Source organism: Zootoca vivipara, chromosome 5, assembly GCF_963506605.1.
Source record: "Zootoca vivipara chromosome 5, rZooViv1.1, whole genome shotgun sequence".
Lineage (NCBI taxonomy): Eukaryota > Metazoa > Chordata > Lepidosauria > Squamata > Lacertidae > Zootoca > Zootoca vivipara.
In genome coordinates, this window is record NC_083280.1 from 50582542 (window position 1) to 50607355 (window position 24814).

A 24814-nucleotide genomic window follows, 5' to 3' on the forward strand; every position below is an offset into this window, starting at 1 on the left:
TAATTAAGATACTTAATAAATCTGTTAGGAAGATGGAGGGGGGACCACATTCTCTGTATTGGGCTTTGGAGGAAGGAAAGGTTTTTTTTTTAAAAAAAATGCAAATAAAATGTTAATGCAATTTACAGAAGAACTACCAGGATAAAAAAAAACCCAGAGATTGTTTAGTGCCAGCACACACACACCCTGAAAACAGCACCTCTGTTGTTGCCTGTATAGCGAATTAAGATTTAAGCTGAGCCCCAAGCTTTTGACAATTGGCAGTTGCCTTAGGTTAATTCAACATTGACAAGGTAATTTAATATTACCTGTTTTTCTGCTTTAGGGCATTGCATACAACATTTGAAAAAGAAATATAAATGGTGTGTCCCATTCTCACCTGCCTCCGAGATCAAGCTGGTGCTGTAAAAAGTTGAGAGCCTGCAACTGTGAACTCTAGACAGGAGGCAGGAGTCAAAATAGTTATCATTTCTTTCACACAGCACATGCACCAAGGGACTTGGAAAATACCATTATGACAAATCCCCAGAAATCTCTGAGATTCCTGCCCCAGCAGGGCTGCCCAATATGCTTCAGCTAGCCAAGTTTGGCACTATATTTGTTTGTGCGCTTTCGGTCTGTCTGTGTCTCTGGCAATACAAGTGTACGATGCATCCTGTTGAAACTCCTTGTGTCCGGCTTAAGAATTTGGTTTAGGCACACCTGGTGTACTCCAGCCTGCCTTCAGAGAAATGTGTTGTGATTACTCAGACAATCCAGGACATGTTTTCACATACAGGCCAATTTGTGTTTGGGGAAAATGGGGCAATAAACAGGACACTATTAAAAAGGTATGCCGGGAAGTGTAAATTATAGTTTTCAGCTAGGATCATAGAACCCCCTTTTTTAAGGCAAGTTTTTTAGCTTTCACACTATCAAGTGGAAAGTGGAACTGTGCTACTGTTCCCAATATTGTTCACTGTTCTGCCCCCACCTCCCTCCCCTTACAGTGTCTCTGCCATCTTCATTATATAATTTCCAGTGAATGTTGAATACGTTACCCTGGGCCTTTGCTTTTTCTGCCTCCCCACTTCCAGCTACTCTCTGAAGACTGGAGAAGAGACCCTCTTAAGAATATTAGGGGGGTGGATAGGGGAAGGACTACTAGACCATGTGAAAAATGTATATAATACTTCAGAAATATTTTAATATTTCTTCATTTTCAGCTTTGTATTCTTATTTAAAAAGCATGCCTAGACATTCCGTTGTTGCACCCACAACCTAGGTTTAAGGTGTCATTTAGCTCCTAGCTTTCATGTTTCTAACACTGAACTGAAATACATATTTATAGGATCCACCTTTCTGTGATTAAAACAGCTTTGTAAACTGTTTTAATGGTTGTATGCCACGCTAGGCCTTATGGTGAAGGACAGCTTACAAATCATCATCATCCACCATGCATATCCATTAATTTAAATAGGAAGTGGGTATGCAATGATGGTTTATATATGTACAATCATTAATGCCTCCTTTGCAGGATGAAGGTGTCTAAGTTAACAAGAACCAATTGTTAAAATATCTTTTTTTTTAAATCCATAAATTGTAGGTCATGTACAGAGTGTCAAAATTAAGTATTTTCCCAGACATGTTGCTGTCAGAAGTACTAAACAGAAGCAGCCACACATTTGTTTGTGGCATTTATTATTTCAAAGTCCAATATATACACAATGTATATCCATGTATGGGGAGCATCATTTATACAGAAATATCTACAGAATATGATTTAGTCAAGCCATTATTTTCTATATATTTGTTATAATACACATACATACAAATGGAAGATTGGACATAATGAAATTATCAGCACTCCAAGTAGATAAATAATATAATCATTTCTGGAGGAAAAAAAATCTATGTTCAACACCTGTAACGAACTGAGAGATCCACACAGATATGGCATCCTTTCCCCTTTCATTTGTTTTTGCTAGAGGATATGAAGTGTGTTTTCTAGCACCACCTACTGTTGTTTCAAAATATTAAACTATCTTGCTTTAAAATGATTATGAATAAAGTAACATTCATAGGGGCTTGTTTACTCTGAAATTATATTATGAACAGAAAGAACACTCCCAGCCCTTTATTTTTCAGGAACAAGGTGCACTTTTAAAGTAGAACACGTCTGCTGTCTTAGAAAACAGGTGGTTTTGGTCCTCATTACTAAGCCTTAGTACTATTTGCAAATAATTAACTTGAAGGAAATGAGTTGCAAACAAATTAATCATCAATAAGAGCATAGTATTTTTTGTTTTTGCTAAGGATGGCAGTCAATAGTAACTGGAACTAACCTCAGTGGGAACATCAAGTGATTGCTTGCATGTATGACTGAGCTGCCACAAATGTTAATTCCAAATTAGAACCATCACCCAACATCACCTGAAATACGACACTCTTCAATGTAGTCAAGTGATGTACATACTTGGGTACATCTTCTAATTTGTGCACTCTTTTAGAATTCCATGAACATTGTCTACATGCATATACAAGTCAGTGTTCTAGGTCTGTCAGCATTCCCTCTTGCATGAGAGATGTCCTCAGATGACAGTAACCTTACCTCTTAAGTATGCATATTTTCAGTTACAAAAATATCTGTGATTTACCACTTTCATGTATGTGCAGACAGCCGCCAAGAGGAATTACTGACATTTTTTCTAAACAAAGAATAACGTAGGTTGCCCCACAGATAGATGTCAACTTGTTAACAACCAACACTGTGATTTTGACACTGGGTAAAGGTTGTTGCTCTTCAGGAAATGGAATTAAAAACTTGCTGGGGCGTACCAAGATTTTGAACCCAAATCTGTGAGTAACCTCCTCATTTAGAACAGATATCAGGACTGGCTGCCAAGCTGACCTGTGTCTGAAAACCACTTAGCACTTAAATTTAAAAGCCTAGAAAGAGAAGAATAAGATACGAAACCCAAGTCATTCTGTTAACAGAAGATGGAATCTTAAATTCTGATGGAAGGAACAGCTTTGTCCTTTCAAGAATGCTGCTGATATCTTGGTCTCCAAATGAAGAGAGCTCGTTCTTTATCTCGTAACACTTTCTGTGAATTGTGCCATGGTCATTTCAGACTCTTGCTTTTTAAGAGGCTAGAAAGATTGTACAAACGACTTAGCAGCTCAGTCCTGGTTATGGCCCATCTACACTCCCAATGTATCATGCCACTTAACAGTCATGGTTTCCCCCAAATAATTCTGTGACCTGCAGTTTGTTAAGGGTGCTGAGGGTTATGAGACTCCTATTTTTCTCCCACGGTTACAACTGCCTGAGCTCCCTGGAAGAGGGACTGATTGTTAAACTACTCTGGGAATGAGCTCTGTGAGAACAGGGATTTCTTTTGAGCACCCTTAAAAAAACTAGTGTTTCCATGAGTCTTAAGGGGGTAAACCATGATGGTTAGTGATGAAGATGCTTTAAAGGTATGGTGCAGAAGGGGGCTCTGTCTATAAAGCTCCATGGGGTTCAAGGGGAGGTTAATACCAGAAAAGTGCAAAGGTTTGCAGCCGAAGGACCAGGCTACTCTTAAATATACTTTCTTGAACGGGCTTTGAAAAGGAATGTGCAGTTTATTTGGAACATCAGAAATGCATTAGATAGTGGTAACATCACTTCATTTTTTATAATTTCTTTATTTTCATATTGAAGCAGTTTCCTATATATTCCTATATATATATATTTCCCCTGTTCATAGCATGCACTAATCCTTGTATTACCATTGTCTGATGAAAACTCCCTTATTTATTTAATTAGTTTAAATTATCAGGAATTAAAGATCAATTAAGATGTCATGTTGCTTACTGGGGACATACAATGCTGCAAAACATATGCCATTCCTAGAGCAAGTTTTCTCCAGATACTGCTTGATAATATTCCATGCATATGACGTAGACTCAGGTCCATGAAAGCTTGTATGCCATAACGAATTTGTTAGCCTTTAAGGTGCTACAAAACTCTGGTTTTTTATTATTATTACTAACCCCTTCTGTAAATGGCTGAATCACCATTTTTATCATTTAGACGGTTTGCTGCAGGTAGCCCTGAAGAGGTCTCTAATTAAGCATTCTGAATATTAAAAAAGAAGGTGGCCTAATATGCTGACCTAAATACCTCTGACGGTAAAAGAATAGCATTAAGCATGCCTGCTTCCTCTGGGTGGTCTAAGCACACACATTTGCTACTTCTACTGCACAGAAAAGTAGGGAGGCAGAAAACTATGCCCTGAGATATTTGAAGGAAGAGCAGTATAAAATTTATTATTATTATATTATTATTATTATTATTAACATTTCCTTCCCATGCTAACCCTTTGCTCCCACAGCACTGCTATTTCTCATCTGAATCTTCCCTGGCTACTATGTCAATTACAGATCTCCCCTCATCTTGTCCAGTTGCCCTCACAGCATTTGCAAATTGCATCTATGAAAGAATGGCAAAGATACAATTGCTCTCCAATAATTCCACCTTCAAAGTGATCTTAAAATGCAAAGGGCTGATTCAAAATGATTGTCTGATCACTTCCTTCAGGAAATACCTAGACATACTCTAACAATTTGGGATGTGCAGTCTCCCGGTTGTACAAAGTACAGAAGTTGTTTATGCAGCAGTTACTACTATCCTGTTTGTTGGTTTTTTGTATTGAGCAAGTGCTCTGTGCAGAATATGCTGTTTTTCATTTTGCATGCCAATGGAAACAGATGGCTTTGTGGCAAACCTCTTCAGTGTTATAGCCATCTATGTTTTACTCAGTGTAGTCCCGCTGCAATTAATGGTGCTAAGTCATCCATTAATTTCAATGGGTCTACTCTGAATATAGCTCACACTAGATACAGCACCAAAAATCCAGTTCTGCATGTGCCGTCTACCATCACACAATTGGTTTACCACAAGCTCGGAGTTGCAGTCCAGGCATATAACACACACTCAAGAGTTTATTGATATCCTCCATTCAGAAAAGAATAAGCAATCAGGCCTATTAAAAGGCTTATCAAAATAATGGCTTCCGCCACATCACCCTTCTCTGAGCTCTTTTTTCATCTTAATAGTCTAAGTCAGAAATGCAAACTCTGTCCTGGACCAATTCACACAGGTGAAAAGGTTGTTCACCCCGGGCTGGAAGTATTTTAAACAAGACTCAGTGCAATTGCAAATATACAACTTTTCAAGCATACATAGTAGATAGGCTAAATTTGTGATGCTCAGTGATGCACTATTCTGAAAATAAATACACTTCTGCCATTAAAAGAATCAAGAAATTCTGGGTTGGTTGGTTGGTTTTGGGTGCACACACACTTTAATTTCTGATCCTTAAAAACAAGTAATTGGTGACTAACAATGACCCCCTTGAAGGAAAAAATGCAGACTTGTACAATTTCAGTTATTCCAGTCCTAATTTATACACAATGAAGTAACACTAAACAGGGGAAAATGTCTAATTTTGTATGTTCAAGACTGAGGACAGTTCTTTGTCCCCAACACCATAAAGGTTCCATTTGGAAGGCAAACGTGTTTTGCTAATGTGATGTTGCTACTGTACACAAGTATGAAATGCATGGATTTTTTAAAAATACAAACTCTAGCAGTATATACATATTTGTACAAATATATTTGTTTAGGGTTCCTTTTTGTTTTTAAAGAGCAGTTCTCTCAAAGTGAGGCTCAATCCACACACGTGAGAAGAGCCAATGGAACCTTCACATGCAACTATGTAAGAAGTTCAAGTTGAGTTTTGTATTTTAAACAAACAAATGAAAAGAAACATTGCAACTTGAAATAGAGGCTGCCTTCCTCTCAAGGCTCCATCCTTGGGGTGGGGAAGGGGGGATTAAAGGAAGAAAGTTAATTAAATTTGAATGGCATATGTCAATTTCTTTTCATTACCCTTAGTCACGTGGGCGTCAAGATTTTTGATGCAGTGTAGCTTTGGAAAGCTGCTATATTCTAATAAGGCAAAACAAAGCAATGATCTAGTTGGCATAATGCATTTACCGTACACCAATGACTTCCTGAAAGGGGAAGGCAAGCATCTGCTTCATCCTCCTCCTCCTATCAGGACAAGCTCAAGCCTGAACATGCACTGCCCTCTTCTCAAAAAGGAACATGAAAAACCACATATCACTTCAAGGTTTAAAGCATAAGAAACCAGAGCCTCCCTTTTATTGCTCTGTTCCTTGGAAATGCATGCTAGCGCTCGTCAAAGCAACAGAAAGAGAAGAGCCTCAAGTTCCCACCAGCTTCTTCTCTTCCCAAAGCAGCCTCGATATCTTAATTTTACTTGTCGATCTTAAGTTTTTACTAAGTACATGCTATCCACCAGCAAAATTACTGAAATGCCCAGTTATTTCCAATGCTTTGCAATTTGTATTTTAGGAATCGCATAGCTCACATACATATTTTTGGCAGAGATGCAGCTGTTCATTATTGTCTCCTGGTGCTGCCTATCATTTCAGCAACCAGTAGTAGGTAGCTTTTTCTGTTCATTATGTGCCAGGCTTGTGCAGGGCTGGCTCTACGGCCAGGCGACCGCGCTGCGCACTGAGCCCGCCCGCTGCGCTGGAAAACGGGGCGGCGGGGGGATCCGTCGCATCACGGCGCCAAGGCGCCAAAGGTGCTTAAGACGGCCCTGGGCTTGTGACCCTCCAGATTGCAGGGCAGATCCCATTGCCGCTGACCACGCTGGCTAGGGCTGATGGAAGTTAAGCGTCCAAAAAGACATGGAGGGCTGCAAGCTGTCACTCGCCATTCTTAAGAAAGCTTGTATGTAGTCATTTCTAGACCAGGCACCCCCAAATTTCGGCCCTCCAGATGTTTTGGACTACAATTCCCATCTTCCCCAACCACAAGTCCTGTTAGCTAGGGATCATGGGAGTTGTAGGCCAAAACATCTGGAGGGTGGCAGTTTGGGGATGCCTCGTATAGACAACTTAAGTTCCCTAGTAAATACCTCTTTTCCTTCTTCACCCACGTAAAAGTATGGCCGTGCCAGTACATGGGAAGGTATGAGACAGGCAATAAAGTAGCAAGAGTATATGTTTTTGCCACAGCGCACACATGCAACTGCTATTTCCATTTAAATTACAAAGCCTTCTAAGGATTCAAATAATAAATAGCTCTGTATTTTATTAGCAATCTCTGTAGGTGCAACCCTGGTCTCAACAGCTCACATCAATTAGCTGCAGAAGTTTCTCTTTCAATTATTCTCTTTAATTAAAAAAAAATCCAATTCATATCCAAAAAGTCAGCAGGGATTTAAATAAAATTCTCTCTTCTCCAATTGATAAAATATGCAGTACCATGTCCTCAGAGAACAGTCTACTATGAAAGTCTTTTCCAATGCATGTTATAAATAAAACCAACCAATTTAAATAAATCCAAGAGAGGAAGTGCATGTGTGTGAGTTTGGTTTTCTCCAAACATATATCCTCTAGAGGGCAATAAGTTTAATATGTCCAATGGACAACCCTCCCCATCACTACCCACCCCCAAGAACTGCAAAACCCAAGAGTCTTTCCTCCCACTAAGCTTCATTAACAGGGTACTGTAGTTGCACAGTTTTTTTTTGCACCCTCTCTAAATATAAGTGCATAAAATGGTGCATGTTGATAGCTTGTTTCAGTGAAAAGCAATATGGATGCAAATAGTGTTCAGAAAAGTTCACCAAGCGTTTTCCTTCACTTCAGGCAAAGCAAGCGCTGGGACTTAGGCCTTGTAAACATCGCTCATAAACATACTCCAGTTCACTTTATTAAAGCTTCATGGGATTGGCAGAAGACACTGGCGGATATCCAGGCTATATACCAACAGGGTACGGGGCACCTGTCTTTTCTGCCTCCTTGGTCTTGCTCTCAGCTATGTTTGCTTCAGTCTCTGTTCCAGTTCATGCTGCTGCTTAATTAGCCGTTCTATTTCTGTTCCTAGTGTTTGCAGATTTTCCTTTGAAGAAAATAGAGGGGGAAATTAGTGGACTCTATCGTACCCAATTAAACAAAAAACAAAAAAACAGTGCCTTGTCTTCAAGGTTGAATGAATTCAAGTCCACTGCAATTTGAAACCTGCACACATTAGTAAGAAAAAAGGATAGATTTACTCAAAATTATTTCACTTCAGGGTACACATGACAGTCTGCCCAGATATTTTAACTTTGTTCAGAGCATGTCTAAAAGGCTTTTTTCTATAATAGCTTGCAGTCATATACCACCACTTAAAAAACAACAACCAAGGTGCGATGAAAAGTATGATGTATTCTAATTTTCTATTTCAAATTACCTTCAGGGTAATATTCTTCAATAAAGTGTCCTCCAGGACTGCTTGGAGCTTCCTGTTTATCTCCAGAGAGAGTTCCAAAGTGAGCCCGCTGTCTGCTGGGTGAGATGTGTAGAGAGAGGCCATAATCCCACCACGCCTACTTAAATGCACTTTATTGAAATCAGAGGCCTCAGATGACAATGTGCCAGCTTCTTCCCTCAAAATGTAGCTCTGGATTATTCTGTAGAAAGTAAAACAGTATAAGATAGTGACATTATGAAAGAACATAGGAAACTAATTCGTACTGTCAGAAAATTAGTCCATCTAACTCAGCATTGTCCCTACACACAGAGTGTCGCAGAGTGAACTCAGTGGGAGAAATGCTATTATTGCTCTATAAAAATGTTACATTGGGAACACTACCTTATTAAGAATAGTTTCTAGGTAGAGCAAAAATACTTCAAAGCATGCTGTTTTATATATTTAAACATAAAGGCAACTTTCCTAGCCAAACTAGCTGTGGTCTTTTTCCAAAACACAATAGCAGCTCATAATTCCCCACGGCTAGTCTCGGCACCAGCAAAAACCTCAATATATTTAAATTGACAAAACTGCCTTCAGAGGCGGCATCATGTCCCAGCAGTTTCCAACTGGGCTTATAGTCCCCAGAATCGCCATCACCGTTAAAAGGAAACAAACTTGGTCAGACTTCAAGCAGTGGCCTGAAGTGCCAAACTCTTAGCTAGTGTTCCCAAACTTTGCCCTCATTGTTAACTACTGTGTAAGAGCCATCATATGTACATTTCTTAGGGAGTTTAGCTGAAGGAGTCTCCAACTGACTAGAGTTGGCTATATTGTTCTCATTGTGAAAAAGAAAGTGAGGAACTCACAAAAATTATTTGACTTTATGACACCAAGTGTAAGAATCTGGCCTTGGATTCAAATGGGTTCCAGCTTGTGTCTATAGCAATCATGTATTCTGAAAGTAGGTGCACAGTAGATTCGCTGCAGCGATGTGTGCTACACAACTACTTAGCAGCTTCAAACTGAAGCAGCTTGTGCAAATTAACTGTGCCGTGTGTGTTTTTCTTTCGCAAAGGTGAAGAGCTTAGTGTCTAACATCTGCCAGCATAAGAATTGTGAAGGAAACTTTCGGCTTAATGCTTCCCAGTCGGTAATTTGCTAAGATTCAATTTGCATGAAAGGTGGTAATTAAAGGGAACAGCAAATTGCTATGGAAGCACTTTCAGAATTCACTTTCAAATCAATTTTTTTAATAAAAAAAACACAGCAGAGACTACTTTACATATGTCAACACACATAATTAGCTTCGAATCACTACAGTTTAATTAACATTGCTATTTTAGTTTAATTCTATGGTAAGTTCTGCTTACTATTAAGATATTTCGTTTACCGAATTAGCGCCTATATATGAGAAATGGAGGAAACTTTCATTGCAGAAGCGTGCCCTCCGCCCTCACCCTGAAAAACATGGAAATACATTGGGGCTATATTGAGATGTCTGGCACCATTTCCATTCCCAATTAAGTTATCCAGCTACCATACAGAGTACCAGTGTTAACTTTAAACACAGCATCTTGCATTGTATTTTTTCAAACTGATTACCAAATGGACCAGATGTTGTACATACTTGGTTTTTTTCCTGATTTCTTCAACCAGCTGTTTGATATGATCCTCCATGAACTCCATCTTCTCATTCTTCCGAGCATGGGCTTTCTGTAACCTTACTATTCTCTCAATCAAGATGGTCTTGTCCACTTCAGGGAAATGATCCACAGCTACTGAAGAGCCACTGTTTTCTGGCGAGCGATCTTCATTACTGCTTCGAGCATTAAGCGATCCTGTCGAAACCAATGACATCTTAATTGTAATGCCTGGCTCTCAATAAAATAAAGAAAAGTTATGGATATCTTTATAAAGGATTTAAATCTGCATTTTGACATAATATTCCACAAAAATGGTTAACATATAAAAATATAAAATGCAGTATAAAAATCTAAAATACCCATTTCATAATAGTACTAAAACCTAAACTGCCCTGAGATTGTGAATTGCCTTGAGATCTTTTGATGAGAGGTGGTACGGTATATAAATCTAATAAATTAAAATAATCAAGACTAGTACATACAAACTACAGAACTTAGGCAAACCCCAGCAAAGCAACCCAAATTTATAATAACTATTAAAAATCACAGGGGGGTGGGTTCTGCCAAGAACACATAAAGGAATGGAGGCTACCCAATTGCAGAAGCTTTTGAGGTCCACAGTTGTGGGCTCACTGTAAAGGAAGGTTCTATTACAAGTGACTACCAGCCTGATTGTTAAACAAACATATCCAAAGCTTTACCATGTAAAGTGTTGTTCCAGTTTAGAATCTGGTCAAATTCAATAGTGCCTCACCTTTTTGACTACTAAAATGGAAATATGATGGGAGGTTGAAAAAACAAAACAAAACTTGAACATTTAGATTTGTGCAGAGCCTTTGACGTCACTTACAGACCATGTAAGATGATGGCAGGCCTCTACACAGACAGATAATTCTACTCCATGTTGAAAGTACTAGAGAAGCAATGGATTTTAAAGCAGCAGACTCACTGTTGTAAAACATGGATTTTTCATTTGTGCTCTGCCAGCTTCCAAGAAAGCAATACTAAAAAGGTAACTGATTTGTATTTGCCATTGAACACATAGTCAGAAAGATATAAGGAATCAGCAAGCTATAAATGCCAGGGTCAAACTCTCCAAGAACTATTCCATTATTTCATGGTAGCCTCACACAACTGCAATTGTATTCAAGATTCAGAACTCTCAGAGCAAATTAATGATTGGAACATTAGAGCAGAAATTCAAGCAGCTAAAGTTGCCCGATGAGTTTTCTTTTTCCAGTTGCCTGATAAAGTGAATACACAAGACCTGTTCTAGATAAATTATTTCTGTAATAAAGTATGACTGTCATTAACTACTGTAATTTATTAAGCATTGCAGTTATTGTAATCCATTCCTTGTATAAGTCAACGTGCTTTTTATCACTGAAAATAAGTTACAGTTAATTACTATTTACTATAAATAATATAGAACTGGTTGGATAAGAAATCTCAACAGATGTGGGTTCAGGTATATTATAATCTGGTGGGATAACTGTCAGTAACTGGCGTGGTTGGGGGAAATCATGCTGGTTAAAATATACTTTGAGAACTAAAATATGTTTTATTGGCATGATTTTGGTAGGTTTTTTTTTAAAAAAGAAATAATTGATGAGACTAATCAACCTACCCGACGAGCTAGAACGACTCCCCATACTGCTGACATCTTTATCATAGTTGCCGTTTTCAAGCTGATCTAATTTTCTTCGTGCTAAGAGAACAAACCATAAATTATTTGATGCAGTGCTAATGTTTGTGAAAAAAGCCATACAAACCAAGGTCTGAGAAATATTAACCTTGCTGAAGTTGCTTGGTGAGGTCTTTAAGATTTGCAGCATGCTTTCGCTTCTGAGTAACCAACTCATCTTTTAATTCATCTGCTTTAGTGTTGAGGTCTGCTAATGCTTTCTGCTGAGATGCTAATTCAGCCTGCAGCGCTTGAACATTGTTTCTGTGAAGTTCCTCTTCTTTCTGCAATTTACTTGCCTGAATTTATAAAATGAAACACATATTTATACAGTATAAATTATGATGTGTTATCATTTGCTTTCCGCGTTGTCCACTGAGTCTTTCATACAATTTTAAAACACATTGCAAAGGGGGGGGGGAGACCCAATATACCAACTGCTTATATTCCAATCCACTATATTGTTCCTGGGAACTTTGAAGAATATGGTTGTCATGGAATATAAGAATCTGTTGTGAGGAACGGAAAGATCAGATTAATTGTCCCCATGTGTTATGAAGTACAAGCATTCATACTTCCACGGGCTGTATTTCTTCCCACAGTTATGGAGAATTTGGAGCTTTGCTGACCATGTTATGCTATATGTGATTTCAGTTTCCAATTTCTGAAACATAAGCTTGTATATATTCATTTCACATACTACAAAGCATTTATTTAATGCTTCAAATGGGCTAGGACATTGCATAGAAGCTAACCTGCCAGAAAATTTGCAATCTACATTAGGTGGCCAACAAGATGCACAGCTCAAGGAAGTATCAGAGGACTCACAAGGCATACAAGACTTTCAGAACTCCCAGTAACCAGGCTAGAGAAACAGTCGCCACTTCCTTAAAGTGAGATCCATACCATTATGATTTACAGCGGGAGGCACAGCCTTCAGTTGTTAAACCATTTGTGGTGCAATACTTCTTACTGATCATCCCCAGCCACTTCTTAAGTCAATATAATGAGTGTTATGCATGTGTCTGGCTGTGTTTTTTTTCCTATTCAGACTGGCCCATGTTTATACAAAAAGCACCCCCCTCCCCAAGAAGAAATCTGCCAAATTTGGCTTCAGCAGTGGCGCACGGAAGCAGGGTTTCTCCTATTCACTATAAATATAGTAAAATGCATCTACCTTTGTGCAGAGTGGCTGACTGACTCAAAGACAGTGCCTGATGACATTTTCAAGGTTTTCTTCAGGTAGGCAGGGGTTATTTCATTGTGCTTTGGCCTAACTGTAATATCTCTATTTTAATTATGTCATTTATTAAGGAACAGCAGAAGCAGCAGGAATACATCCAGGCTTATTCCAGGGCTTAGGGTTTAATTAAAAACATTAATTACATAAGCCTTAACCAATTAATTGAAATTCTGATTTACCAGTTCATCTCTTGCTTGCTTCACTAGTTCCAGCTGATTCTGAGACTCTCTCTCGCTGTAGGTGATCTTATCTACTTGCATTTGTAGGGAGTTGGTTTCTGACTGCAGTTGGGCGTTCTTGGTACTCAGCTTTTCAGTGAAGACCAATAGCTCTGATTCTCTTTTCCGGCTGCCATCAATGTCCTTCTGGAAGTCAGTAAGCAGAGAGTTGAGACTGCCCACTTCTTCCTTCAAGGAGTTAATCTCTTGTTCATCTCTGAAATCAAGAGTGGACATCATTTTGAGATGTGAGAAGAGGAGTTCAAACTAGACAGGCAACTATCAGTTTCCTAGTTTATCAAGTCCACACAATTCATATACACTTTGCAATTAAAGCTATTGTGCTCATAGCTGCGTTAGTCCTGGTGTTGTCTAGGCCTGCTTTGCTATACAAGATATATATTGTTGAACATTGACTGTTTACTTGAGCAAATCATTATTGTAAAGTGAAATAAATGCTAGAAACCAGTGCTGTAGCTCACAGTCACGATAGCATACCATATATTTAAAGCTTTTAACTTCAAAATGAAGGAATGTTTCATTTTGGGATTCACTTTGATCATTAAGATGTTACTCATGAGTTGCAAACTGCAGGCACTGATTGCACATTTCCAAGAAAAAGCCAATGTTGCCCTGTTAATTGGAAGAAATGCAAATGCTCAGTTCTACAAATCCTAAGGGAGGTTGAGAATTGTTGAAACATTGCTACATCTCAGATAATTATTGCTTACAAGTGCCCTGGGCTGTGTGGGTGGTTCTCTATTTATATGATGCTCTCCTATATTCAGTATGCAACACATTTAACACGAAGAAAGCTGAAAATATACTCAGGGCCCTAGTTCACCCACACCATATGGAAACATGATTGTGTACAGATGTTTTTGTTCCGGTCGCCCGTAAGCTAGTTTGTTCTGTAATTTCCAAGTCTGAATTCTAGAAGTAAATCCACTGTAATTAAATGGAGTCTTGCTGATGTTAAACAAGAAGCAATTACACAGTTATTTTAATTGACTGTTCTTTTAAGGAAGACAAAAAATTGTGACTGGGACCCAGGTCAAAGTAAAAGACTGCATGGTATGAAAGCAAGGCACTTTTCAAGGAGATGAAGAGGATGAAGGGATGCAGATTAATTATTTAAGAAAAGTGCAGAGAAATGGAGGTTTTATTTTTTAAAATAGGGGAAATTTTTAATACGCCTATGCAAACAGTTAATAACAAGCCAAACAGAGAGAGACTCAAAATGGAGAGAAAGAGGTGGGGAAGTTCTTGAGAAAGTGGAGTCAATGTGATGGGCCTGGAGCTACAAATTCACGGAGATCAAGTGAGGAGTAACAAGGAAAAGGATGTTTTAAACTATTAACTATAGGATAATTTATTTTAAATCAGATCTGCAGTTATCATATTTTTATTGTCATAAGTAGTCTGCAAAGATTTAGACCAAGATAATGACCTGCACACTATCTGGGTTTCTGGGTTTACCATACCCTCCTACTACTCTGGCCAGCATGCCACGATTGGGGGGGGGGGGTTGAAAAATTAATGGTGTGTTAAAATGTATTTTGTAACAGTGACTCTTTATTGCAACTAAAAATGATAATATGCATAGGGCAGGTGTGGGAAACCTTGAGCCTCATGGATGACGCTGAACTACAACTCCCATCATCCCTCACCATTGCCCATACTTTCTGGGGCTGATGAGAGTTGTAGTTCAGCCACATGGGGTGGGCCAAAGCCCCCCACCAACCTGAACAAAGGATGTTTCAAGGTTTTATCAGAGGACTGATAAACCTGGTTAACCTTTCAGGCTGCCATGAGGGTGTGGGTACAACCACCCCAAGTTGTGTAACGTTTTCACTCACATTGTGTTTATTATTTATCAAGAGTGTAACATTTGTTGCCAGCACTGTAATGTGAATCAGTTATGCGGTAGGGTTGTTGGAGCACCATATTTGTTATAATTTTATTGATGGAGTTATCCAAAAGTTTTATGCTTCTTACTGCCCCTTCCAGGGTGAGAGCCTCCTGCTCTGGTTTAGAACTGCCCACCCATCCTACTCACCCAGGTGAGAGGCAGGAAGGAGTACCTGTTAGTTCAGTGAGGGTGAACTAGGTTTATTGAAGTTGTTGAAATGTGCAGAGTTTGGGCGCGGGGTGGATGTACAAATTTAAGATTGGAGCTGTTGAGTTCAATTTAGCTGATACATTTTTCAGGAGATTGGTCGCAGAAGAAAGTGGTGAAGAGTTTGAAGAGGGTGTTGAAGATATCGTGATGGGGACACATTACGATAGATTTCAGGGGAGAGCGTACATTCTTCAACATTCCAATTGGTATTCTGCTACTGCATTGATGAGAGCGCTGAGACAGGTGCGCACTATCGATTGGACAGTGAAGGAAGCTAGACAGCAGGCTTTGGAAATTGTGAACAGCTTGGACACTACTTGCCCTTACACAGCTGAGCAACGGTTCCCTGAACGTGGGTACTATGTTTGTGAAGAGTTAGGAGACTGGCACAGGAAGTTTCAACAACTACGGGATTCTTTGTCATTTGCTGACCATTCTAAAGATGGAAAGATGTGTGACATGCCGGCGTCAGTTTTCAGCGACGCAAATGATGCTCAAAACAGTTTTCACAATGTAACAAAAGCAATTCAAGATCAGATCGTGCAGATGCATGATGTGTACGATCGGCGTATCTTTGAGGCATGTTTTCGGCTACAGTGGGTGTAAAGGATATAATACTGTAGCGCTATTGAAGCTGTGTGTCTGGCTGTTGTATATTTTATTGGAGCTTGTTAATAAAGTCTACCAACAATTTGTGAGTTAAGTTGGTTTAGTTTAATTGAATTGAGGTTCTTGAGTTTTTAGATATTTTCTTAAGGTTAAATAAAAAAATGTGCAGAGTTTGATTGTTATTGGTTGCTGGCTGTTACTTTGATTATTAATAATTGGTGTACTGGATTATTACTGGCTGTTGAGTATATGGATCGATTAAATGATGAGTACTTAAAAAAATAAACCTCATTAAGCTGTACCTCATTAAGATGTATGTGGACGTGATTGATGAAAGTGAGAGATTATGAGAGCAGTTGTGTGAACAACACATTTTTGAGATTTAGGGTTAAAAAAATTATGCAGGTATTTCTGTTTTTTGAATTTCATATTGATATGATTGTTACATACATCAATATTGTGCTTTACTGCATATCTAGACACATTTTTTTAAAATGTTGAGCTTGTGTTTATTGTATACCTATATACTGTACTATGATTTTTTAATGTAAACATTTTTGAGATCTTTTGATAGTAAGTAATAAATGACTTTAAATGAATAAAATAGTTCAGGGTTGTTGTTTTTTAAGAACATGGACTACCCAGAGTCCACATACATCACCAGATGAAGACTTTCATATTTAAACTCAGTTACTATGAATCTGGATAATGGTCCAAATAGTTTTCTCTTATGCTTAAAATCCTAGGCTTTTAACACAACATTAAAACAAACATGTAGTATTGAATAATCAAATCAAACTACTTCTTTTTAAAAACTTTCTTCCCCTGACATAGTATTTAATACCCTGAAAATGACTAAGTTGGACTGAAGTTGGTGCTAACTCTAGAAATGTCAAACAGCAACAAAATATTATTTGCCACATCCAAAGTTAAATCATTCAGTAGGGTTTATACCACACAAAACTTTGCTTGGATTGTACACATGTTGGGTGGCAGCATAAATTATTTGTTTAAAGAACAGTACTCTTTAAGTATAATATGGTATATATACTGTATTAAATACTCTGCTCTGTAAAACCAAAATGTCTTACCTCTGGTGGTGCTCCTGGAGCTGATCAATGGTTTTCACTTTATCCAGCAGATTCTGAATTTCAGCCTTCTGGCGATTAATAATTTCTCTGTATTTTGATAATTCATCTTCTGTTCTCAATCGTTCATCCTCTAGACACTTGACCTAAAAACAACAGAACTAGTTAAAGTAAATGGTACATTTAATTCTTTCTGGTAGATTTTATTAGCTTTTTGAATCACAAACACTTTACACAGTGCTTCCCCTTGTATCTGAGAATCCAATGACCAGACTACTCACAGGAGCAGATTACTGGCAACATTTTACTGCTTTGCTCAGAGATCTGTACCAGTTGCCAATTTGCTACCAGGCTTAAGGACCACCTGATTCTTTATGTGCCACATCACTCACTGAGTTCTTCTGATGGGACACTTCAGTAGTGCCCCATGCCCCTTGACAAGGGACCAAGCCATCAACATGGCAGGCCTTGTCTGGTGGTACGCCTTGCCACTAGCTGGAATCATACCTGGTGCCTTCTTTTAGGTGCAGAGGTCTTTCAAATGTGATTTCTTTTTACCAGCCAAACTTTATTGATGATATTGTAGCATTTTGTATTTATTGTGTACATCCCCTTGTTATATATATATATATATATATATATATATATATATATATATATATATATATATAAACTGTGTTGTATAAACTAAGATTTCATTTCATTTAACTTGCACAGACACAAGGTACCTGAAACTTAACCTATTCCCTGCCCCCCAAAATCTTGCTTTTGTCAGTGACTTCTTCATTTAAAGAATTCTTTCCCTACCTATCTGTTTATTTTTTTATTTTTTATAATTATATTTATTGGAATTTTTACAATAAAAAAAAACCACACAAAAATACAAAAGCTTAAAAAATAGAAAAGAAATATTAAGAAAAAACAAAAGAAAAAGCACAAAAAGAAAAAAAGAGAAAAAAGAAAAGTAATATCTCTAACAATATCTTGTCCCCGACTTCCCCGTCCCTCCCCTCCCGGGTCTATTCCGTATCAAATTTCACAACTTCTTTTTTTTTTACCCCACACAACAATTTCTATTAAATTTTAAACTACATTACTTTTAACTATTTCTAATAATTTCCTTTAGCCTATAATTTCCCCCTAAAAAGATAAACTATTTCCTGATTCAAATTCTATCCAATCTTATAGCTAAACCTCAAATCCCACCCCCTCCCTCCCCAGGTAGCAGTTTCCCCTTTTCCCCGGCCAGCGTCTTCATACTGTCCAATTTCAAGCCTTTTGATCCATCCATTCATCTGCTTTATATTCCTTCTTTACCCCACACCCACTCTTAGCCATTCTAAACCACCCCATTCCTCCTTCTTCCCCTTCTGTTGTTTTAATTCTTCCACCAGCCTCCCACCCTCATCTTTATTTCCAGTATCCCCTATTTCCAATCCTCTGTCTGGTCTGCGTCCCCTCACTCTCACTGGGGGGGCAATGGCCAGACTCTTTCCTCCCTCCTCAGTTCCTTTGTTTCTATCTGGGATCTGGTCGCCCTCTCTCACTGGGCAGACCAGGTCCCAGAGTCCATCTTGGTCCTTAGCATCCAAAATCACGTAGGTGGTCAATGCTTCCTCTCTCACAGGTTGCATTGATTTCTCAGTCCATTGCTCCTTATTTTCAGTCCGTTGTTCAATGATTTCTTCTTCTTCTTCCATTTCTAAAATTTCCGTTGGGGATATCTGTTGTTGGTCTTCTTTTAAAGTCTGGATGTTAACTTTGCCATAACGTACTTCCTCTGTCATTTCTCTAATAAAGTCTAAAATATGTTGCAGCTCAACCTCCTCCATTTGCAAGCGTTGTTTTGGCTGGCAGCCTTCTTTGTCCTTCTATGTTCCCGTGGGAATTATAACCTGGTCCGCCAGAGATGGTGCTGTAGTGTCCAAACTAATTCCTTTGTTTGTTTCCAACCATATTTGTCATTTATAATTCAAACAATCAACTTAAATGTAGTCCAAAATGTAATCCAAAAAAGAGAGATCACAGAATCGCAACAATTACTCTTTATAAATCCTTATATTATCAACTGGTCGCGGCTTTAGGCTCCTGCCCCCGGTTTCCGGGAGGGGGGTTCTTGATCACAATATCAAATTAACCAACACAGTCTAAAGTGTATATATTCCCCCCCCTTAGTTCTGCCTTCTAAGGGGGGATACAAGTTCAATTTTCAGGGGGATCTGCGCCCCTTCTCTTCAATCGGCTGCAGGCAAGTTAGTTGTGGCACAGCCTTCCGGGTAGGGGGGGGAACGACCTCCGTTTTTTATTCCCCTCCCAAGTCCAAATTTTTCTTTTAAAAACCAAATTGAATTATCTTACTCACAGTCCAGATCTTAATTTGAAGGTATCTGCCGCTCCTCTGTCTCCGGCTCGGAGCTTCCCGCTACCGGGGTAGCAATGGACCCAAGGCTCCGCCATGTACAGCCTGCTCTCGGAGGCTCCGACGGGGGCTCTCCGGGCGGTTTCCATGGCTTTTTTTTTGGAGCACTGCTGGGTATCAGCCCCCAGAACGCTCAATCTGGGGATTCTCCGGGAGGTCGCGGCGCCCGCGCGACTCTCCCCCTCCCCGGTAGCGGCGGGTGTCTCGGAGACCGAAACGAACCCCGCCGGCGGCTGATGGCGGCAGACCGGAAGTCTCCCTACCTATCTGTTTATAAGAAGGGACACAATCTGTTTGGGAAAGTGCTCTGACAAAAGTATAATTACTTGTCATTTTCAGGGTTTGGGGTTTAAAACTTAAGAGAAAAAGCCACTCAATCTCTAGGCATTGTTAGTTACAGTTAATCGGATAGGCTGTTTTAACAGAAATTGTGTGGAAAGTATGGTAAGGAAAGACAAAAGAACCATCATCTGCTTGAACTCAGCAGAATCGTAACCAGCTTTTAATATAAAGCAGTAAGTTTTTTTCCTCCCCTAAACTTTGCAGAGAGAGGGGGAAACCAGATATAGCCCTGCATCCTAAATGCTTGGGAGATATAGTGAAATGCAAATGTATTACATTTTAACATCTTGTGAATTGGTGGCTCTCTAATGGAAATTAGCAACAGACAGGTTTCCTACCTGATTTTAGGGGAGTTTGAAGGCTCTACTGACAGATGATGCCATTTATTACATTTTTCAGTAGAAGAATTAAAAACTAAAGTTTTTACATTTTATCACGACATAAATCAGCAAATAATGCACATCATATATCTGTAGGGAATTAATCAAATGAGACTCCAAATATGATATCTATCTCCACTACCATTCTGCCTCCTGGCCCTATCTGCCTGTTGCACAAAAAATAAAATTTGTGGTAGCACTGGAGCCATTTCAATGACAGTACTTGAATTCAAGGTCGAAAGAGCTGAGCACGGCCCTGAAGCAGCTCTTGTATCCATTCAGGAACTCTTTCATTTGCTTGGGGAAATTAATCTTCTCACAGCTGCCATGTCAACTCCAGAAGGAAAACATCAAGGTCAGGAAAAGGATGGTTGCACCGGAGAAATGCCTGCTGCAATAATTTTTTTGAGAGACTATGTTTGGCCCAAATCCTCTGAACTTGTTGCCAAGTTCAATACTTCTTACTTTAGAACGGCACTTGAAAGACCTCTTTTCAACCACTGTAACAAGCAATGCAATGCAGGAAACGAGATGAAGTGGTTGTACCACATTATTTTAGTTCTTGGACTTACTGCTAGTACAATGCCATTATATATCGTACAGAACCATCAGGTCCCTGGCTGTGGGTTAAACTACAGAGCCTAGGGCTTGCCGATCAGAAGGTCGGTGGTTCGAATCCCCGCGACGGGGTGAGCTCCCATTGCTCGGTCCCAGCTCCTGCCAACCTAGCAGTTCGAAAGCACGTCAAAGTGCAAGTAGATAAATAGCGGGAAGGTAAACGGTGTTTCCGTGTGCGGTTCTGGTTCGCCAGAAGCGGCTTTGTCATGCTGGCCACATGACCTGGAAGCTGTACCCCGGCTCCCTCAGTCAATAACGCGAGATGAGCGCCACAACCCCAGAGTTGGTCACGACTGGACCTAATGGTCAGGGGTCCCTTTACCTTTACCTATCTGGTCAAACTATCCAGGTTACTAATACAGCTAGTTTTCCTTCCCTTTGCTTTCATTCTTTTGGCTACAAGGAATTCTTCTCTCTCACCTTTGTCCTTAGAGTTCGTAGCTCATCCATACCCTCTTTAAAAGTTCGCTTCACATCTTCAAGTTCTTTTATTTTGGCATGATGTACCTTCGAAAGAGAAAAATAACAATTATGAATACAACTTGGAGGAAAATGGGATCCAATCCTGTCCAGTTGAATCTACATAGCAATTATGATTTGGACCAATCACTATACTCTTTCCTCCCAGTACAAGCCTTAACCCTCATTAAATGCTGCCACTGAAGCAAGTAATATATTTTACCTCTAGATGGTTAGACTTCTCTTGCAAGTGTTTTTCCAGCTCTCCCTTTGTAAGTCGGAGTTTTACATCCAACTCATTTGATTTAATTTCTTCGGACTCCTAAGGAGAGGGAATGAGCAGTATTAAATCTTCACAAACCAATCCATAAACTGAAAATACCTTTTTTGTTGTACAAGTATTTATTGTTACAGTCATCTATCCCAGACTCACAGTCCAAACACTATGAGCTTATTTTCTTCTAAGTCAAACTTGGAAACAGATCACTGCTTTTAGAACTGTGGGTAACATGCAAAAGGGAGAGACAATCACTCTGAAACAACAAACATAAGATACCAGATGTGTGTGGACTATGTGAATTTGTCACGAGGGACATGCATATGCTCCCCCGTTCAGACACTACACTGGGAAAGCATATGCATGGTCAAGATACAGAATGGCTCTCTCCTGCAATCAATATCCCCAAGGATAAATAAGGAGACAGAGGAATGACATCAGATGTTATTGCCACTCAACACTCACTTTCTTTGTGTAATGTCTGATGTCAGCCCTCAGTCTCCCAAGAATAAGCAAGGACATGCTTATTGCAGGCAGGAGAGTTATGAGATCACCTGATCAGGACCTGTATTTTTGAATTCTAAATGTGTGTGTATATTTAAACCTGCACTTTCTGGATGTGAAAGCAAAAAGGTCATACTATTTCTAGATGTTGCATATGTTCTGTCATATAGAAAGATTAGAACCAGTGTCCTCCATTAGACTGGGACTGAAGATTTCTCACCTGAGAGGAGGAAACTCAGCCCTGAGAAAAGCTGGGTGGTGGCTATGGCATGCCACTTAAGGAGTCTTGGGCATAATTTAGTTAGTATCCTTGGTCCCTAGCCTTGCCACACACAGGTGTTCACTACACCTTAGGTCAGTACCTCTGGCTTGTATGATGGCTAAAAAATAACTATAATATTATGCACACTCAGCAGAACAGAAAGACCTTCCTATTGGATGCGATAGTGCAGAAGATCAGAACACATGGCCAGAGTAAGATGAACTAGCAAGCAACGTATCTGGATTTGCCTGTGCCAGGACAATAATTTAGAAATGACATTAGATCAGATAGGTTTTGGGAAAGAATTGTGTCATTTCAGCTATAGGGCTAGAGGCAAGTGTAGGACATGCAAGAAAAGAAAACCTATACATAAGTTCAACATCTTAATTTTGCTTCATGCAACATTATACCCACTTGATATGTTTTTATGATTTCTTGGCAGTTCTTTCGTATTTGCTCAGCTTCCTCTTTTGCTTGAGTGACTTTTGCTGTTGCCTCTTTAAGCCGATCTTTGGTGTCCTGGAAAACAGATAAACAATTGTTAGCTACAATTAAATGAATATGTAGAACAACGACAGTAAGTTCAGGACTGCATGGAAATGACAAAATTCCTGCTTAATGCCAGCAGCAGAGGACAAAATTAAAAATCCAATAGAAAAAAAAGCTAAATTCTTTGGGAACAAAGGAACGTAAAGGCTTAAATTGTAATCTCATTTATACCTACCGGTATGTAGAGAGTAAACTTCAGTGACATCAGAAGGACCAATGTCTGAACAAATGTGGACAGGATGGGGTGGCAGCCTTCGCTGCTTTCCTTAAACAACCAAGGATATATCTGAACATCACAACACCACCACCCCATACCTAAGATAGGGTTGCGGAACATTATATTTATTAACTGGCAGACACTGGCTGAAGATCCCATTACTATCCAAGAGCAGTCTGTGTGAAACTCTTTGATGTGTTAAATTCTTGACTATTGAGTCACTATGAATTTGAAACTTTTTTTTAGCCCCACAATACTAACAAATGCCTATTTGTCCACGCCCACCAAGTGAAGTGTTTAGTGCAACCCAAAAATCTTTCACTGGTAACTCCTCTGATTATCATTACAGCAGAACTACACTGCTAAGTTTGTAGGTTTTCATTTCATGCCAACTCTCAACCTTTTACCCATTTTCCAACTTCCATTGCTCAGATACATGAAGACACTGAACAGGACCATTAAAAAAAAACCAACCACTCTCATTCCAGTTACGCTCCCATTGTGTTAATCAACTTGTCCTACATCCACAGCAATAGCCAATCAAACCTTGCACCACATGCTTTATGAGGAGACACAGGAGCCGCCGTGAAAATGTCCCTCTATAATATTAGCACACCTACCTTGTGTAAATCTATTTCAGCCTTCAATTTGTTTTGGGCCCATTTTACTTTGATCACATGAGAGTTCATTTCTTCTTTTAATTTCTCTATTTCTCTTGACATTCTGGTGGCTTCAGCTTCCTTGAAAAGAATAATTTTAGATTATTAGGTTTGAAATGAAGCCTTTTAAATGGATAGGCCCAGAGCGGCAGAAATACAAGTGACCTTTCTGCAAGCAGTGAGGAGTTAAGCATGTACACAATGATTTCACTGAAGTGGAACAAAATGTATTTGTAGTCTTCTTGTCTTCAGGGAATTCTGCTTGCCTGTCACTGAACAATGACAGCCACGCCGAAAAGGTCTCATCTCTGGAAAAGTCTTTGAATTTCTGTTTTGCAATCTAATGTGACTACTGTATTGATAATGCAATGCTTCATGTCATATATTATGGCATATATATATATAATAAGGTATCACACGTCTGAATTCTTGAGAGCTCTTCAAATCCCGTGTTTGCCCTGCTCCAACTTCTCACTTCATCTTTTCCTCCTCCTACCTTCCTTCTCTTTCCCCTTATCCTTCCTCCTTCTCTTCCTTAATATCATCTAGCTTTAGAGGTCATGTTTGCTCATTTGGCATTGTAAACACATGTAATGCAGAAGAACAGAGAAAGAAAAAGCAACACAATATCTGTACTGGAAAAAAGCATTCTGCCGAATGTAGGTTTTGCATTCTTCAACTGCTTTATAATAAGACAGAAGCATTTTAAACTTAATGTACATAAATGCCTTAGACATGATTACTACACAGTTTCCAGGAAATCCAGTGTCAAGGAAAATATCAATATCACCATGTGGGGGCAGCAAAATCTTCATAGTATTGAAATCATTCTCTGAAGCCTCAAAGCAGTGCAAAAAAAATTCTCTCCAAACCTTCCAGGGCTCACTTGTCCAGTCCTGAACTCTAATGGGACTATATTTCCTGGAAAATTTATCGAGTAATGGAGGCAGATCAGCAGAGAAGTGCAGTGCACGAGATTTTCCATCCCCATTGTAGCACTTGGCTACACAGAGAGGGGGTTAAACCAGCTGCTGTCAACTGCAAGCAGCAGCCAACTGAGCCAAGGGCTGTGAAAGGCTAGTAAAGAAGGACTGGTGGACCAGATCACTTTCGGGAAAGCGCAATAGTCAGTATATGCAAGTAAAAAACATTTAGGAAAATAATTATTTGTGGGGTGGGGTGGGGGAAAAACCTACCGTACATTAAAAAATTG

At 39.2% G+C, this 24814-nt stretch overlaps 1 protein-coding gene across 5 annotated transcripts in view; it reads right to left on the bottom strand.

Annotated features, from left to right (window-relative positions):
• Positions 1-3005: 3005 nt before the first annotated feature.
• CCDC186 (coiled-coil domain containing 186) overlaps positions 3006-24814 on the bottom strand; it is a 44215-nt gene continuing 22406 nt past the window's right edge. For all 5 annotated transcript variants that reach the window (XM_035132455.2, XM_035132453.2, XM_060274755.1 and 2 more), the window contains 11 exons: positions 23563-23682; positions 22591-22695; positions 21357-21455; positions 21095-21181; positions 16919-17061; positions 13058-13313; positions 11745-11934; positions 11579-11659; positions 9936-10146; positions 8306-8525; positions 3006-7972 (listed from right to left, as the gene is read on the bottom strand). In XM_035132455.2, the coding sequence (XP_034988346.1) occupies positions 7889-7972; positions 8306-8525; positions 9936-10146; positions 11579-11659; positions 11745-11934; positions 13058-13313; positions 16919-17061; positions 21095-21181; positions 21357-21455; positions 22591-22695; positions 23563-23682 (1596 nt within the window). In that variant the 3' untranslated portion in view covers positions 3006-7888. The remainder of the gene's footprint in view (positions 7973-8305; positions 8526-9935; positions 10147-11578; positions 11660-11744; positions 11935-13057; positions 13314-16918; positions 17062-21094; positions 21182-21356; positions 21456-22590; positions 22696-23562; positions 23683-24814) is intronic.